The 19,031-nt window shown below is 35.2% G+C and overlaps 1 protein-coding gene across 3 annotated transcripts in view; it reads left to right on the forward strand.

The window, feature by feature from the left end:
• The window catches only part of Ntan1 (N-terminal amidohydrolase 1), a 53,602-nt gene extending 34,843 nt beyond the window's left edge, over positions 1 to 18,759 (forward strand). For 2 of the 3 annotated variants that reach the window (XM_018507959.1, XM_018507961.1), the window contains exons 3-8: positions 12,561 to 12,751; positions 14,122 to 14,187; positions 16,243 to 16,425; positions 17,261 to 17,469; positions 17,778 to 17,939; positions 18,079 to 18,759. In XM_018507959.1, coding sequence (XP_018363461.1) covers positions 12,562 to 12,751; positions 14,122 to 14,187; positions 16,243 to 16,425; positions 17,261 to 17,469; positions 17,778 to 17,939; positions 18,079 to 18,204 — 936 coding nt within the window. In that variant the 5' untranslated portion in view covers position 12,561 and the 3' untranslated portion in view covers positions 18,205 to 18,759. Of the gene's footprint in view, positions 1 to 6,037; positions 6,742 to 12,560; positions 12,752 to 14,121; positions 14,188 to 16,242; positions 16,426 to 17,260; positions 17,470 to 17,777; positions 17,940 to 18,078 lie in introns of those variants that run through there. The other variant, XM_018507960.1, reaches the window with a different exon arrangement.
• The last annotated feature ends 272 nt before the right edge of the window (positions 18,760 to 19,031 follow it).

A 19,031-nucleotide genomic window follows, 5' to 3' on the forward strand; every position in this document is an offset into this window, starting at 1 on the left:
GCCGATTTATTCGAATTCCGCTGGTTTTAATTATCTCGCTTTTCTCGCTCTCGAAAGGATACTCTCAGTCGGTCGCAATTAATCCGCGTAAATGTACCACTTTGGTTCTCTCTCGCCGCGATTTATTTCTCACCGTGACTCTCCACCTTCATTTCCGTCGATTTTAATTGGCTTCAACCTCTTCGTTTCTTTTAATTGCGACATATTCCTGCGGGCAGAAATATCGACATAACTTCGATTGATAAACGGAATTGGATTTTTATTTTCTATCGAACGAGTCGTAATTGCAAGAGAACGAAAAGTTCTCTTTGATTTAGAAACTCCAAGATCTCTTCGTGCGACTATCACTTTTTTTATTATACGTGTAGCTTGTTAAAGAGAAATAATATAAATTCTTTCCCTCTCTAAATTCTTTGGAATGAGTCTCACTTCAAAAGAATGAAATCTTCAAAGAAGTGAGATTTTGCTTAAAGAAATTTAAAGAGTTAGGCATAGCTTTTCTGCAAATTGAATCCCTTTTTCTATGGCGGGAACGTCATGAAGAAATCCTGAGGGTTTTTGGGATTCTCTTGGTGACTGGTATTTAATACGCGAAGTCCCATCTATCCCGAACCTCGCCGCCACGGCCTCTTAGAAAGACTAATAATTAAGGTAATGGCTACTTTTCAAGTGGATTTCCGTGTGGCTCGATCTGAACGGCCTCCTCCCGGTCGGCCGATTACGGTCACGAAGGGCCCCGCCATTTTGCTCTCAGACCCCTTTCTGTCCTCTCTTTACCTTCTTTGTACCCCGAACAGGAATAAGCTTTCTCTCTAACTCCTCTGTCCACCCCCCCCCTCAATAATTGTGTATACTCATCGCTGATTTTCGATCGATCAATATCGCTGTAATTCCATCCACCCTTTTGTCGCGATGGCGATTTTAAGCCGTGATTAGATTCGACGTGGATGAAATAGTCTAATTTTAAATGAGAAAATTTAACGGGGACCAACATTTGTAGAAGTGTCGAATATCAGTGAACTTATTTTTAACTGGAACAACAGACCTTAAGACTAAAATTTGTTTAATGTTATCTTACGATTAAAAGCAGTACCGAAGCAGTACAAAGGAAAAAATGTAAATTCCATTTAAATGCTAATTACTGTTTAAATATCATTTACTATTTAAATGTCAATTAAAGAACATTAGTTACCTATAGTATTTCTCTCGGAGTTATTTACGATAGAAACGGACGATTTTGCAACATTTTAGCAATTTATTATAGATAAATGATTGAGAGACCGAATTACAACGCGAAAGATTATAAATTGTTTTCGAATACTCGCGAACTCAGATAAATTCGTTTTCCGACTAAGAGTAATTGCTGTTTATGTATATCTCAGAGACACGATAAAATTCTCCGGCTGAATGAGAAGAACGAAATTTGATAATTCGCGTTCTGGTCGACGTATTGCAAGCTGGCCGCGAGATTGGTGTTTTTTTACGCGATTTATTTTTTTAACAGCAAAGTTGATCTATCGAATCGGATAACCGTTGAAACCAGTGAGTAGTCTAAACTGTATGTCTCGGTCTCCTAAGCTCCGCGGTGCTTATCTCTGTTCTAGATACTCGTGAGAAGACATTTATGCCTGACGCTATCTCAATGACTTTGTTTTCTCAGTTTTGTATCATTTACACACATATGTTGTATTATCTTCCGATGGTGCGAAGTAAAATATTAAATCAGTCGAGACGTTCAAAATAATCGCTGTCGCTGGAACGCATTATAATTTAAGATTTTATTTACCGTCTTTCGTGACTGTTATATTTGGATTGTTATTTTTGGAACGGTTAGTTATTCGCGAATTAATCGTAATAAATAGCAAAAAATTAAGAAAAACGTGATTTATGAAGAAAACAATTGAATTTTACAATTTTAACATTTTTTCCTCATCACTTAATTTTAACGCAAATAGAGAGAAGAAATATATTTCTATAATTATTTTTCTTGCCGTTATTTTTTCTATTCTATAATAAAACACATAACCAAAAATAATAAATTTGAAAGACATTTATAAATAAAAAACAATAAAATACGTGAAAATGTCAAATAAAAATATGTACAATAATATTCGAGTTCAATTTTTCCATATTTAAAGAAGTAAAGGAATAATTGAATCAGATTCAGAAACAAACGTTTTATTATATATAAAACGATGTATCTCGACAATACTAACCACATGAAATCTATATATAGTCTCATATATATATCGAAATCGAATGTTCAGAAGATGACGGAAGAAAGAAGACCCCGACGACGAGCAAGACGAGGACAAAGCGACCGGCATGGCCGGCAATCTGGTACAATGGATTTTGAAGAGTATAATTTTCGTCGGCACACAACAATGGCCATGCCTACCTACCTACCGCGCTGTATAATCTCATCGTCCGCGCGCACGCGGTTCTAATTTTCCGCGCATCATGGGAATTTCTGCTCTCGCGACTCGGCAGAATGCTCGACGATTCTCGTCGCGATCGAAGAATTGCGTTTTTCTCAATTTTAAGAGGTTTTAACGAGCAGCAAAATCTTGTTTCTTTAATCGTCACTCTATAATATAACAGTCATTCTCCAACTGCGCGTAATAAAACGTTAAAGTCAAGGTGATCCTACACGATCGATAATACTGATCAGTAATATTGAATCAGTGATACTGACAGTACGCATCAATATTTTTAATATTTTTACAACCTTACACGATCAGTATAATTGACAATATAATTTTGCTTTAGTTTTACGTACAATATCTATTGCACTGTGACATGAATCCTAATAATAAAGCGATACTGATGCTCGAGAATAAAAAACCAGATGATCGATAATATTCTACGTCAGTTCATCAATATTAACACACGATCAATAATATTGTCAGTATTTGTTAATATTGACGATATTATTGATCATGTAGGATCATCTTAATGATACCAAACGCATTTTCTTTTCCAAAATATTCAGAGCTGAAAATGACTGTAATTATAATACGCGATAAAATTGATTATCTTTGGATAATGCTGATCTAATAGAAAAGGATTGTTTAATATTCGATGAAATTTTTCCCGATATATCTTTGCATTAACAGTAAATATATATTTTCTATCTTTGTTGCACTCTCCTTAATAAAAATTATTATTATTATATAACACAAACTAAAAAAATATATAATTACACGCGAGACAAGCATTAATACGCTCTAAAAAATATCGGTGTGGTTTTCGAACCTCTGGTGTTTATATCAACATCATCATGGTGTGGATTTAAAACCCATGGTGTTAAATCCACATTATATTGGTATTAATGTTGGCACCAATACAGTGAGCATTATATAAACACCAGCTATTTTTTAGCTATTTGTATATCTAACTTTAAGTAACAGTATTATATTAGGAGATTAATTTGGTTCATTCAATGAAAAATTTATGTAATTTTATTGAACGTTCAACCTTCTACGCACATTCTCTATCATTGAAGTAGATACCACAAATTAAAGCAGATTTGTTGTACAATTATTTTCAAAGCTCGAAATATCTCGAGAAAGAAGATTAAATAGATTTGCCTGTTGCTCGCTTTTCGAATTGGCTCTCAGTATCTGGTACATCCAAGCTTCGAACGCGATAAATTCAGTTCGCGCGGAAAAGTACAGCCGGCATTAATCAGCGACGGCGAGTACCGAGTGTTAAAAGCCGTCCGAAAGGGTTAATACCTCCGTCCCTCTCTCGCGACCAAAGAAATACTGCTCGATATTGCGTGGCGAGGCAAGGCGAGGCAAGGTGAGGCGAGGCGAGGCGAGATGAGAACGGCACACAGGGTGAGAGCGCGCGGTCCTCTTGATCGTCGATCAAATCGATCCCCGCCGTAAATCGTCCAGGATCGATCCGGGGAACGAGGGGGCGTGCCGGCGAAAGAGTTGCTCCGCTTCTCCGCCCGGTATCGCACTGGCACCGCGATTCGTTCCGGCGAGGATCGCGGAAGATCCGCGCCCAAGATCGCTCCTTAATCTGATGTAAAGGTACTTCTTTCCCGAGACCCGCCCGTCGGTCCGTCGATCCGTCCTTACAAGATCTCGTCGATAACGTTTCCTACGCGCCTAATCCCACCGTGTCGAGATGGTATCTCGTCACCGCGAGGTCACCCTCTCTTTACTGCTTGCAGCTCCCTCGAGGGTGGCTGATGTCTCAGGGTGGAGATCCCGATCCTTCGATCAGTCGTGATTACACTCGGAAGGCTGTCGTTCATTTCATCCTGTCACGACACTCATTTGTACGAGGACTCGTTTCTATGCTCTTCGCGTGGTAGCCGATCTTCCAAAGAGTGAATCATTTTAACCTCTTGATATTTATTTAAAATGTGCCTTGATAGGATAAACTTTTATCTTAAAATAGTCTTGTAGTTTTACGTTTGACGGCGTCATTTAAATTTTCACGCTTATGGATTCATACAGGCTGTTTTCTAAGTGTTGTTTTTAAGTGTTTCTCTGTATAGAAGGTACATCTCGTATTCCAAAACGATTTTATCGCGCGGCTTGAATCGAACAAATACGGAATAAGTTTAAAAGGGAAAGGAAATTAACATGAACTTAGGTAGACTAATGATTTCAAAGGAGCGATGCCTCCGTTCAGATAGCTAGAAAAGAGAACGTGACTTTGTATATATTTGAATCGATTATTTCAAGGAGAGTGCACAAGCTAACTTTAGGAATGAATTAATGTAAAGGGAAGAAAGAAAGTACTTAATTGCTTTTATATTCAATAGAATTGAATTACAACTGAATTATTAGTACATTCTTCCTCCTTGATGTTATTATTGAACAAGTCAAAACTTTGCCGACGTTTAACCGACGTCTAACCGAAAATAAAATTAACGTTTCACGATAATCGTTGAACTAAACTCATCTGTATTCCAAAAATCAACGAAAATTAGAGTTAATTAATTGGAGTTATTTTCCTTTAAAATCTTCCAAAATTTTAGCTACGATAAAACAAAATAATCACAACGATAATGAGCCAAGATTTAGATGCTAGATTAAACGACGCCAGTAAAGTCCACTTCAAGCTGTCAATCAGAAAATGATTTTCTTTTTTATACAGACCAAAAGTTTTATTCGAAAATTTTATTCTATATATCACCATGTGAAGTCAGTATTTATTCTCTTTTTATTCTTATTCTATGCGCGATCTATGATCCAGATTGAGTCTGCAGCTGCTTATTCAGGTCTTTCAGGTATCTCTCGCTTCTTATTGTAAAAATATACGCAAGGTGACCTCTCTCCATATATCTACATATATTCAGATGCTATCATTCGCTTCTCCACTCGGCCGCTTTTTCACAAGAAGAAAAGATTTTCAATACGCATCCCTAATTATACTCGGAAAGCATTCAGTCGCGGAACAATTCAAATCTTATTTCACACATTATTAAGTTTTCAAGGTTTGTATAAATATTATAATTAGCAGTTTAAATTTGTAGAATCAGTTCGATTCACCAACTTATGAGAAGATTTGACTTTTTTACAAAATACTTTTATTCAATCGTTCTTTATCAAGTGTCTCTTATCTTTCATCTATTACCTTTTTTTTTGCAAATAAATTAATGTTATTGTAAATGTAAAACTTTTGTCTGCCAAAACTAATGAACAAGTGTTCTTTATGAATTCGACTTGCAGTGATCTAAACTTTTCGACTACCCCGTAAACAGACGCTCCCACGAAATACCGCACCAATCGGCCCCCCGCCGATACAAGTGGAAAGAGTTAAAAAAAAAACCGCAGCCGAAGAGCGATTTCGATTCCTAAGCCCTGCCGACAGAGCCAAACATGTTATTTTCTCGTTCGCGGTACCCCGATATCCGATCGACCAGCCGGCCCCGATTGGTCCCTCTTACATTTTAACCCGTCCCACCGCATCCAAGAAGCCATCCAATCACCGCGTCGGCTGATAACAGAGGCCATAATTAACGCGATTTGGTAATGAGCGCCGGGACAGTCGACGACGACTGAATGAAAACTGCGCGGACGAATTTAGTTGCCGCTCGGCTAGATTTTGGATCGGCGGTCGCGAGAGATCGACACGAGATCTTTCTGTTCCGTTATTCGGCATATGTCATCTATAAACCGGAAGTGATTGCGCGTTCGGAATAGGAAATCCGGACAGGAAATCCGAGATTTACGAAACGTTATGATCAATTCACAGACAGTGATTGAGTGCAAGTCGCGTTAAAACATGAAACGAATGATTTTTTATTCTTAATCTTGATAATAGAAGGTTAATCTGGCTTGAAATCACATAAATCGGTAGGATCGATGCTTATCGAAATGTTAACGCTCGATAGAAAACATTTGTAAATTGTAAATGAATTCAAGAACAACGCGTGACAGATATTTAGTGATTCTGAATCTGACAAATATCAACTGAAAATAAAAGTGAGATAGAAATTTGTTGTAATTTTCCTGATGAAGTGCTCGCAGAATTTCAATAACGAAACGTTTCGATAGTATATAATAAGAATTACAAGAGTTTAGATAAAAGACTCATATTCCTGCATTAAACATACATCGGATGCGCTTTATCTATCTTAGCTATATCTATACAAGATATATAATCTGATTTATATATCTTTATAGATACTATTCTATCGCGCCTGAGCGCAATAATTTCTCACGGATATATTGGATAGATTACATTAGAAGAAAATCAACTAAAAAAAGTAAGGTAAGTTGCTGCTACACAGTGCATAGAGAATGTAAGTTATTTATGTCGCGATGATAATTTTAATAAATTTCTATATTTAGCCTCGATTCGATGAATTCATAATCTGTTGTGACCATTTTCGTCTTTTATTTGTAAACCTAATATATAATAAATTATTAGGTTTCGACATAATCCATGTGATAATCATGTGATAATAGCACGTACAAACAACATGTCGCAATATGTCTGGATATGCGATATCGCATCATGAAAAATTGATGTACTAATGTCGCGACATGAAAACTCACGCCTTTTCCATGAATAATATTCACAACATCAAACAACTACATCAAATGCAAGAATACGTCACGCGATAGTGTCGGTTTCTTGCGAATTATGCGTCAGCATAGCCGCAGCCTCCACGTGATTGTTCGCGATCGAGCTCGTTCGTCTCATTATTATACGAACAGTTGCTTGTGATACACAAGTTATTTCTCCTGCTGCGCGCAATAATTGCAGAGACGAGAGTATTTCGTAATGCGTACTTTTACGTTCGTTTAGCGTGCCGTTCCTAATTTCGCTAACTACACGTTTAAGTACCAGACGTTGCTTTTTCGACGAATAGTCCATTTTGTGAAAAACACTAGAAAAATAATTGTCGCGTAACCGAAGTTTGCACATTCTAAAATAAAAACATCCTTTTGAGATTGAGAAATTTATCTAAAACGGCAAATCCTTTGTTAATCTTGCGATGAAAAGAGAAATTATTATCAAGACACTTCTTATTTTTTTTAGAAAATTCTATGTTCTTATTTGCTGCCAATTTACAAAGAAATTGTGTTGTAGCTAAATAGAGATTTTCAAATAATTTTGTTGGATCATATATATATTATATATCAAAATAATTACGTAAAAATCTCAAGCATGCTCAAACAATGTTCTTGACATTCTAGCAACCAGCTTAAACGTCCTAATAATTATTTTGATTCTCTCCAACGAAATTATTTTCAAATCTGTATCTAGCTAAATTTTTAGATATGTCCACATAACCGTTTTTCCCGTGCATGTAGCAAAATTTCGAGCGTTTTGTTTTAAACGATTTTAGAATTTTGTTGTGCTTTTCAAAACATGCCATTCCTGGCATGAAAAATACCTAGAAGATAAGATCGAGTTAGGATGCTAATGAGAGACTGGAGCTTTGCATAAATCTGTAAAAGTTCTAATTACCCCGTTGCTACTCGGCCTGGAATAGATGGTAGATTTTCACGCGGCGTACATCGCTTCTGGAACGAATCGCAACGTAAAATTGCTCCTAGCGAGCAAGCAACGGAGTGGTATGCATCGCATGTCGCACGCCGTATAATTAAACCGCGATATTTCCACCGAATACAAAACATGTAATTATCTCATCTGGATTACAGTACCGTGCTCCCTAATACCGAAATCTACGTACATTGTATGCGGTTCGCGGGTAAGATACCGCCGGGCTAGTTGCTGCAATTTTCTGTTCCTTCGTTTCTAGAGCGGCGCGGAGAGAACGTGAGATATAATTACGGATGTTACGGGGACACAGCCATTGAAGTTGAGTTAACCGCTAACGTCGCGAATGCAAAGTGCATAAGAAATTATTAGAATTTATTTTATATACGCATGAAATCGCATGTTTGTTAATTAATCCTCTAATTTATTTATTATTTATTTTATTTTTATTTTATTTTCTCTAATTATACCAGTCCATATCTGCTCGCAATAACTTATAAAAAATTTTCTCATGTCATTTTAATATACATATAATAATATAATAATCAAAAATGTTGCAGCGCGTTGTGACTGAAGAAATAATAGATTTATTTATCCAGTAATAAAAGAACATTTTGAAACATTCCAGCAACATTACAGCAATGTTACAATGTTGCTGCAATGTCGTTGGAATGTTTCAAGATGTTTCTTACTCACTGGGTATAGCGTTTATATCAAATTTCAGCAGAAATTTTGTTAAGAATCGATAGTCACAAAAAATTAAAAATTATTATGGAAACGAAATACGAGTGACGTGACTTTTGCCATCGTACGTATTTCTGCGTGTTCGTAGAAGCAGCTGCACAACACGCGGCTCGGGGAAATCTATTTTAGTCCTTACTACGAATCGTGCCGCACACGAGGACGTTGCAACGAGTTTTTTGCGAAAACCTCATATTTCTCGCGGCGTTCCTTTCGTTCTGCGAGCGCCGCCGACATAATTGGCGATTATTCTGTATTTAAACGCGTGGCGCGCACTTTTCGCAGAGCCTGTCTCGTTTTTTATGGTATTTTTAAATAAAAGAGAACCCGTTTTTCGTCGCGTCATCATTCCAAACTTCCATCATCCACGATCGAAGGAAGATGGATGACAATCAATCACCGATGCTAATCAATGATTTTTTTTATTAATAGCACTATCTATATGTTGCAAGAAGACAAGGAGAAAGTACACGGTTAAAGTTTTTAAAGAGACACTCTGTTATTCAATGATTGCTGTGTTCAGTAATTGGATTCTATTTTGTCGAAGATTTTTTACTCTTTAAATTTAAATGTGTTAAATTAATCGATATTACAATTAACCCTTTATAAGTACACATATTTTTACTTAATTTGTAAACACACTGGGTTTTTGTCAGGCCCAAATTTTTTTTACTATTCTAGGCTTTTAAAAAATCTAGAAAAATTTAAGATAGCTTTTCAACATCCCTACTATTCTATAAGGTGAATTAGTGCATTATTATTGACTTCAGTGGTATACTTATAACTGATGTAATCATCGGTGAATATATTTACTGTTTTTTAATAACAACACACTGATTCATTTTTATAGGTTATAATTTCTGCAGATTACAACGCATTTCAATCTACGGAAAATCATAACCTCTAAAAGTGAATTTCACTGATGATTACATTGCAGTTATAAATGTAACATTGTGTGTGTGTGAAGTCATTGATTCACTTTTAGAGAGTACATTGCCAAATATTTATTCAACTCAAATGTTAAAATCTTCATTCAATAAAAATTTGTGCCAAAAAATTTGAGTGAATTTTTCCCGAGTCAAAAAAGACCTTGTGTTTACAAAGGATAAGTAATGTCAGCGTTACGATATCGGGTTAGCTGTTTGTAACATAATATAGATAATAAAGTTCTCCATTGGCAATGTGAAATTTTCGCCTTTCAATCTTCTTCGAATTTCAACGCAAATTTTTATATTGTTCTAAATTGTATAAAAATCCGAAAAAATTCTTGTATATTATGAAAAAAGCTTTAATATCGAGTTACTATCATAAAAGTTTACTATCATAAAAGTTGGATTGTACTTTATTTATTTTTATACAGATTTAAATTTATCTACCCAAATCCACAATTAAAAAAATCGACTATGTCTTTCAAGTCCAACATTTGTCAGCAATGGTTCATTTGAAATTGAGCTTAATTTTAAACAATTTATTTAAACTAACGGCGTTTAAATCAAATAAATAAGGAAAGGATCAATATATAAGGTTGATGTTAAATATTTGGTGTCTAATAATATTTTTAAATATGGATTCTAAATCTACATCTTTCAGCTATATAAACTACGCATCGCTCATTGTCAGATTTGAAACGCAATCATAAACTGAAATTGAAATAATAATATCACAATCAAATTGATCGTCGATAATAATGATGTTACTAGCATTTTAAAACTGTTAAACACTAAAGAACTTATTGCTTACTGAAAGCAAAAAACTTACTGAAATGTATATTTAAAATTTACATTTAAAAATACTAGGTATCAAAAATCTAGCTTCAATCTTTGGTCCTTTTCTTACTTATGTGATTTATTCATGTAACTGTCTAAATTATTATTGCTAACGGTTTATTGTTGCGATTATTAACATGTAGGCAACACTATTGGTGAAACGCTCGCGGAACCAACAATACAACCTCGAAATTCATCGTTACTCTAACCAGCTTTGTCATACAATACCCAGCCCTGATCGTGCGTGCGAGATATACCTGAGGACTTTATTGTTAAGATCGAAAGACGACGATTCTCTTCCACACGAATTTACACTTGATAAGCCAGTCACGCACGACGTTTAATACCCGCCTGTTGCATACACGAAAAGAACGGTTTTATTAAAGTAAAATTTTAGCTAGATACAGATAAAAATAATTTTGTTTACAGCATCAAAATAATTATGTAGGACACTTATAAACTGGTTGTTAAAATATTAAAACTTTTTGCGGTATTATCATCTATGCTTAGCATTCTACATCATTATTTTGATGCTAATAAAATAATTTTCTTATTTTCAGATCTGTATCGAGCTAAATTTTCAGATACTTTAACAAAACTATTCTTTCGGCGTGATAACTTCTTTGCTTATAGTTGCCGAAAATTAATGTTAATTTATTTTATTTTATTTATTGTGTATATTAGAATTACATTTTAGAATTATATTTATATTTATATTGAAAGATGCAGAAATAACTAAATACACAAAAGATGAGGCATCAACAACGAACTACTATTATTAAGCCTACTAAAGCGATTCTAACAGTAGATAGATAGGTAGTTTGAAGTATGACAAGATAATATATGATATATGACAGAGCTTATCGAATCAATATGATGCGAAAATATAAAACAAAATATTCATAACAATAAGATTGCAGAAAGAAAAAGAACAAGTCGCAGTTAACTGTGATTTAATGACGAAAAATGAGCCATCCTGTCGCGAAAAGAAGATATAGAGGAGGAAAAGCGAATAGAGCAAGATAGTATATATTGCAATACTTGGTGGATATGTAGGAGAACAAAGAATTTGGCGGAGCGATAGAAATGAGAGAGAATAAGGAATTGTAGTAACGGATGTTTGGATTGAAACCGGCGTGGAAGTTGGAGTATAGTGAATAAGATTACGTAGATAAAAAGAGAAGTGTTAGAGCGGAGTAGACGGTAAACAAGACAACATAAATCGAGAGTAAAACGTTATTGAATTCTTAATCATCCAGAACTTTAATACCTATAATGGAGAATTGTGTAATCTATATTTGCGAATATTATTAAAAAAAACGGAGACAGGAATTCTGTATACGCTAGAATACGCTGAATTATTTGTTGAGTTAATTTTTACTATAGTACGCAAACAAAATTTGCTAGGTATATATTTTTTACTTATCTTTACAATATTGACGTTCATTCAACAAGATTTGATTTTGTAATAAAAAATTATTACTGTAAAAATTACGTTGTATTATTGTTTTTAAAAAAATAACTATAGCATTTAAACTTATAATTTACATGAAGACCGCAGCTGCTACCACATTATAGTAATTTTAAATATAAAATTTTCTCCGTGTAGTTATCGCTGATGATTCATCGTAAAAAATCAAGCTACGCTTACATTTTAAACGTTGTATTAACATATTTTTTTACGACAAAATAATAAGGAAGATATGTAGGAGCGACTTAGAGGAATTCAGTAGAGAGAGTGTGAGATACAGCTTTCAAACTTGTCATCTTTTCCATTTGCCCGTCAGATACATTTTTCAACGCACTTCCTGAATAAATTTGGACTTTGTCTCCGATAAAAAAATCTCACACGTCCATTTTCAATTGTAAAACCACGTGCCGACAGAGAATAAGATGGAAACTAACTAGCGAGTAATGGCCGTTACATGCATAAATTATTAATCGTTCGCGAACGTATTGTTTTACAGAATGAATTTCATGCATATCAAACATGCGTGTGCAGATCACCTTTTAGTGATAAGACGTTCATTATTTTGGATTTCGCTATAACTGCTTTTCCTTTCGCTTTCGCAGGATGGTGCTGGTGGTGGGCGGGGTGGTCCTGCAGGAAGAGATTCCTGCGGACAGCAGGTCCTTGTACGCGGCTCATCCGGTATACCGTGAGAGCGCGGCTCAGCTGCACTCGATGCCGGCGAAGCTTGTGGGTCCGGTGGGCCTTCTCTACGTTCAACAACGAGAAATGGCTGCGACGCTACCGCACGACAGTAAGTACAATGCATCTCGATGTGCCGCGTCAAACTGCAGGGTCTAAGGATACGAGCGCAAACAAACACGAACGGTTTGAGCACTCAATTTCGGAATAGGGTACTAAATTAGCACCTAATTAGCATTAAATTGTTGACCTATTGCGAACTTGATTTTCGATGGTGGGGGGTCCAGGTTAATAGGTGTGTATTACGTATACAATAGTTATATCCGTTTTGCAAAGGATTTCTTTTTAAATTAAATCATATCTTACTTTCACTTTTTTCCTCAAATTACATTTTCGCTCACAAGAACGCGTATATATATGATATGTAAATTTGAATGTCCACAATATATGAGACTTGATTTTGCTAGACCTAAATGACCAAATGTGAATCAGTCATTCCTGCGGGAAAGAGAAGCTTTTTGAAAAATTATAATCTCTCGCGGTATCTAACGGAGAGAATATGTTTTTGATGCAATAGCCACGCGATTTCCATATTATCTTGTAAGGAGATATCAAATGTTACCGGCTACTTTTGACGCGATATCGCGGGATTGACGCAATCCGTCAACCTACCAGATGTGATTACGCTTAATTACGAGAATAAAAAAAACAACCGCGCGAGCGATAAATCAACGGACATCGAGCATTATTTTGCGCTTTATCGAGCAACTGTTTATAATGTAAAATTACAGTCCAATTTTTCAGATGGTGTAACTTTCAAAAATAACCGAGATTCGTTATTATGCTGCAATAACAACGGTGCAGTAAATCTTGTAACGAAGCATATCTTTCTCCACATATTTCATTAAATCTGGATGAATCTGGTAATGTTTCGCAATAAGCGATTTTCTTATCTTTTTCTCGGAATATACATATAATAAATTTTTATCAATAATCTTTATCAGCAAATAAAAAATTATCGCTTAAAAAACCACTGTTCTCTTGTATATAACGTAGTGTAATGTGTAACGTAATATGTTATGTTAAATCGATGAATTTTGTGTATATAGCTCGTGTTTCTCTTTAAAAAATCTATCTTTTAATTTTACAATTTTTGCGACGCGTGACAGTACAATAAACATTTGAGGAAAGATGAAAGCAAGGTATAACAATATAAGAATAATAAGAACACGCGAGTAAGAACATTATTTCTTTTGTAAATAAGACAGAGATCTTAATATTTTTTTCTCTATAACAATTGGCAGAGTTTATATTTAAAATGCGAAAATTTATCTTACATTATTATGGAAAGTTCTTGCCGCGTATGGACAAATGAACTTACCAATCTGCAGCCTTTCGAAGCGCTATATTCGCTCGAACATGTGCAGACCGAATCGACTGAATGTATGTTGCCGTACCGATTATTCTTTTTTCCCTTCACAGAGAACGTGAGCATCCTCGGTTCGGACGACATGACCACATGCATAATCGTTGTTGTCAGGCATTCCGGTGAGTATATTTGAAAGTACAATCGTGCTCATTATAAAATAGCTGCTGGTTGCATATAAATGACCGCTTACGGCACGACAATGAAAAGAAAAAGAGGTCGGAATAACGCAATGACGAAGCGCGATTGCTTGATCGGTATCGCGTTGAAAAATATTTAATATGAAACTCATAGAACTTTGCAATATAATAACCGATCTCTCTTTTAACATACACGTCAGATTCTTAAATTGAAGTTGATTTCTTTAAAAAAGAGAGGGAGATACGTGGAAAGTCTTTTTGTTGAAAGATCTTTATCCTGCAAATTAAAGAGTTTTGATGAAATTATTAGTTATTTAATTAAATATATCAGGAATCTAATTGATGCGAAGGTTTTTATTATAATTCTGAAATTATTAAATGTCAATGAAATTATAAGTATCTCGTTTAGAAGTCATTTCATGAGAAAACTACAAAAGATTCCCGTACTTACTTAAAGAGAGAAAAAAGACACAAAATTCAATTGCAATCTGCTTGTCTTGAACCGGGAATAAATTATTCGTGGAGCTAACGGGCAAAAACTTGTGAAAAATGTTGCTAAACGAGAAATGTGACATCCGTGATCATCTTTGGACCTTCCGTTATATTGCTTTTTATTTTTATTGTCAGGCACACACTTTCATTCGCACGAGAATCATTGACTCCTCTTCATGATATAACGTCTAACATAATGCGCAAAATGTAAAACGCCGTTTTTTTTTCGAAAAGACGAGCTGCTTAATAGAACCAGTTCTGCCATTCGAGCTTAGGGGAAAAAGTGCTGATTCAAGTTACGATTCACGTCCATATCATTTAAATGCCTTGTTAATCTTACGATATCAAGTTTAAAGAGCTAAGGAGAAATAATTGCAACTGAGAATACGTCACTATACCTAATCTCATGTGCTCTCGTGGAAAATTTATTAAAATTGTTGTACATCTATTTTTTAATAAGCGTGTTTTATCAATTCGATATTTATAACTGATATCACATACGAACTTGAATGTTTTTTCGAATGATAATGGATTTCCTATCGCACAAAGGAGTCTATTACATTATACCATACTTCTCAAGGAAACTATCAGATAAGTTCTCCTTAGCTTTCTCCTGCTAAGGCGACAGTATATCGCGACGCAAGTTGGGTGTCTCCGATCGTCTTAAGGTTGCGCGTGAATAATGGCCGAGGTAGAAAGCGACTGCGAAAGTACGTAATTAAGTAACAGTTCGCGATATAAAAGTCCTTTTGTCGCGAGTTCTCTCCCGGTCCATTCATCGTTGCTTTGCGTTCGCACGACAGAGTTGGATAATGTTCAAAACTAATTGTTAAAATTAATTATTATCGTCTTTGTTTTTCAATTAGTATAGACAAGGCATTTTATAATTGCATCTTTAAGAATCTCTCTCGCAAGAATATTCACATGTTCTCAAACGTTATTTTCTATTCCACTTTTATTATTAAAACGAGTGCATCTAACGAACTGTAATCAATCGCGATCCCGGATCTATGTTAAATCGTTTCAGTGCACAACATCAGTACTTTGGTCGATTTCTCGATCCGATAATGATGAAAAGATTGACATGTCACTGATACGGTTGTTTGCTGTAATTATGCTGCAGTAATTACCGTTTTGATAGTTACATTTAAATGCTCGAAAATTAATTTCTCTTTTAATCGGTATATTCTTTTCGTAGCAAGTGGTCACAAAAAGATAATAGCATGCAAGCGATGATAACTCATTTAGTCATTTTGATATTTCTTTCAATCTTTTCAATAGCGATAAATACCATTAAATTCACTGATCAATAATACAAATAATAGTAATGTAAAGTAATAATTGAAGCAACGATTAAAAGTTCATTTGGTGTTGCTTTGAGACTAATTCGCAGGACATTTGTTATGGTTTATTTTTTTATATGATAACGTAATAATAAAAAATAATTATTTTTTTATATTATACTCAATAATATAATAAATATCTGGTTCTCTTTAATATTGTAAGGATTTTTTGAATGTTATATTTTTAAATGATGGATTTCAGGCTCGGGCGCCGCCGCTCTGGCGCACCTTGACGGCTCCGGAACGGAAGATGCTGCGGCGGCAATGATCCAGAGGGTAACGGAACTTGCCCTCGGATATCCCGAAGGTCGCCTGGAGTTACAGTTGGTTGGCGGTTACTCCGATCCGAGAAACTATTCTGAGGAATTATTTTACAATATACTTTGTACGTAAACATATATTTGTGATGTAATACTCCTATTATTGAGAAGAAACGTTCCATTGGATATTTTCCATTTAGTGACATTAATCGACACAAATATCATTCTATCTTTTCTGACATTCCAATGAGTAACAAAGATAGAACGCTACTTGTGTTGATTTGTATCATCAAACAGGAAACATCTTCGGAGAGTCCTATTTTTACTACATATGATATATTACTTGTATTTAAATCAGCAGAAATAATTATGTCTGTATCCTCCATTATGTTTGTGTCCTTATTCTTGTCTTTATTCATAATAGTGAGTTAAATCATTTACTCGCTTTGAAATAGATAAAAGATTAAAAAAGATAAGCTAAATGGAACTCTTTAACAAAGAAAAAAAATACGTCAAGTGCATAAAAAAGATATCGAATATTACATTCCATTTAATAAAAAACGGATATGAAATAAATGCAATTAGCCAAGTATTTCATAACGCAAAACACACATAAGATAGATTAATAGATAAATTTTTAGAAAATATAACGTCATCGATGCCCAGCGTCGTCGTCGTCGTCGTCCAGCGTCGCGAATTTATGCACTTGGCGTCGCGACGCTACCGCATTGTTTGGTAAAGCTGAATTTTTATATTACTATATCATATTTTTGAAAGAATTTTTAATCAAGATTGATCGAAGGAAATTAATGCTAAGTTCTACTCGAGAAGCGATATTAAATTACACAAAAACGTCGACATTTTTCAAGCAACTGTGAAATTGAATAATATTTAAAATAAAACGAAATTCCCTCCTTCAGTTTCGTCTACAAAATATTAACCGGACCAATTGTCTTTTAGCTGCATTTCACAAGCAACCGGTGGAGATTGATCTAACACTGTGCTGTGTGGGTGAGCTGAATACTACTGTGAGAGGTGGGATTCATTGGCCGTTGATCTACGGTATCGGACTAAACGTGAAGACAGGCGAAATCTTTCCCGCGACTTTCCCTGACAAAGGTCCAGATCAAGCACTAAGGTGCGCCAGACAATTGACCGGGGGTCAGCAGGTGCGTGTACGCAACGTTTGCATTAGTGACATTATTTCAATTCAACGAATGATCATGATTTACACTTAAAACAAAAAAATTACAGCTTAATCTTACAGTTTATAAATAAATATAAAATAGTGAATGTTAAGCGAAAATCGACCAATGAGATTAAACACACTAAATGGCGTTTTTCACTTATGTGTGATAAAATATTGAGTATTAATAATATTAAATAAAATATTATTAATCGATTAAGTACGATATAAAATTTTATTTAGCGTATTCCTTCGAAATTGAACGTACATTCTGTCTTTATTTAAACACAGGTTTTGGATATATACGATTGCGCTCTGGGGTTACTTAGAATCGGACCGTTTAACTACGACCCTTTGCGTGGCGTGGATCTCTGGCTGGCACAAACCGATCAGTTCATCCTACAACATCTGTCCACATCACCGGAAGTGGAACAACCACATTTCGTATCACAGGTAACTCCATTTGAAATACTATACGACATCGTTAGTTATCGTTAGTTCCTCGAGAGAGTAGAAAGCATTAGACGACAAATCCTGCAATTGTACTGTGTTTCCCACGCACCGTTAAACAGTGACGAAATTTCTGTTTCAGGTACGGGCAACGCTCAAGTATATCCAAGACAATCAATTTCCGGCCGTCACCGTCTTCCGAGATAACAGACCTCATTACTACCGTCGGGACGAAACCACTGGTGTCTGGCAACCGATGCGATACTAAAGCGTTTAACAAGCCACAGATTCGGTTAGGGCTTGCGTGATGGTTGTTCGACAAAATTTTCGAACGACACGAAGTATAATAATAAATTCGCGAATCGACGAAGCGTACGGAGTAGGACGATCAAACCATAAGAATATAAATCAATTAGTCGAGTTTGATATTGCGTCTTCTGAAGATCACGGATGTCTTCGCCGGAGTTTTTTAAGCCCTAATGCGTCCGTTTGAAAAAATTGATTAGCATTTACAATTTGTGAGCAAATTGCGGAAGTCGGCGTGCAATAATTGCAGCCCTCGTCGGCCGGCAATTATCTGTGATCGTCGAGAAAAAGACGTCCGATTGGGAGGAAGCTATAGGATCGAATACCGATCGAAGCGGTCATTACCAGCACGTTGATCGATGCCTTAAGGCCTGCTCACACCGGAAGACGTCTCACGAGCCGTATTAAAGCCAAGGTGCGGATTTGAATACGCATTACCGAATGTGATTTGTAATATTTGCAAATAAAGTTATCAGACAATACTCTGTTATCGAGTAGAGAGCTATAAAGCAAAATATTATAAAATAAAAATAATTTTGTGACAAACCATTTTCCGATGATTTTAATATGCATTATTCTGCATTAAGATGCAGATAATGCATATTTTACTTTACATACGTTTTATATATATTCAATCTTTTTAATAACATTCTTTTTTAAATAATACAATACATAAGAAATTTTTCCCGTCATGCTCGCCAAAAATTTTCGATGATTTTATCGAAATTGTTTTATATAAATTTTTATAAAGCAAGTTTAAATTTAATTTGATCTTCAATTAAAACAGGA

The sequence above is a fragment of the Trachymyrmex cornetzi genome, unplaced genomic scaffold (genome assembly GCF_001594075.2).
Source record: "Trachymyrmex cornetzi isolate Tcor2-1 unplaced genomic scaffold, Tcor1.1 scaffold248, whole genome shotgun sequence".
In the NCBI taxonomy this organism is placed as follows: domain Eukaryota; kingdom Metazoa; phylum Arthropoda; class Insecta; order Hymenoptera; family Formicidae; genus Trachymyrmex; species Trachymyrmex cornetzi.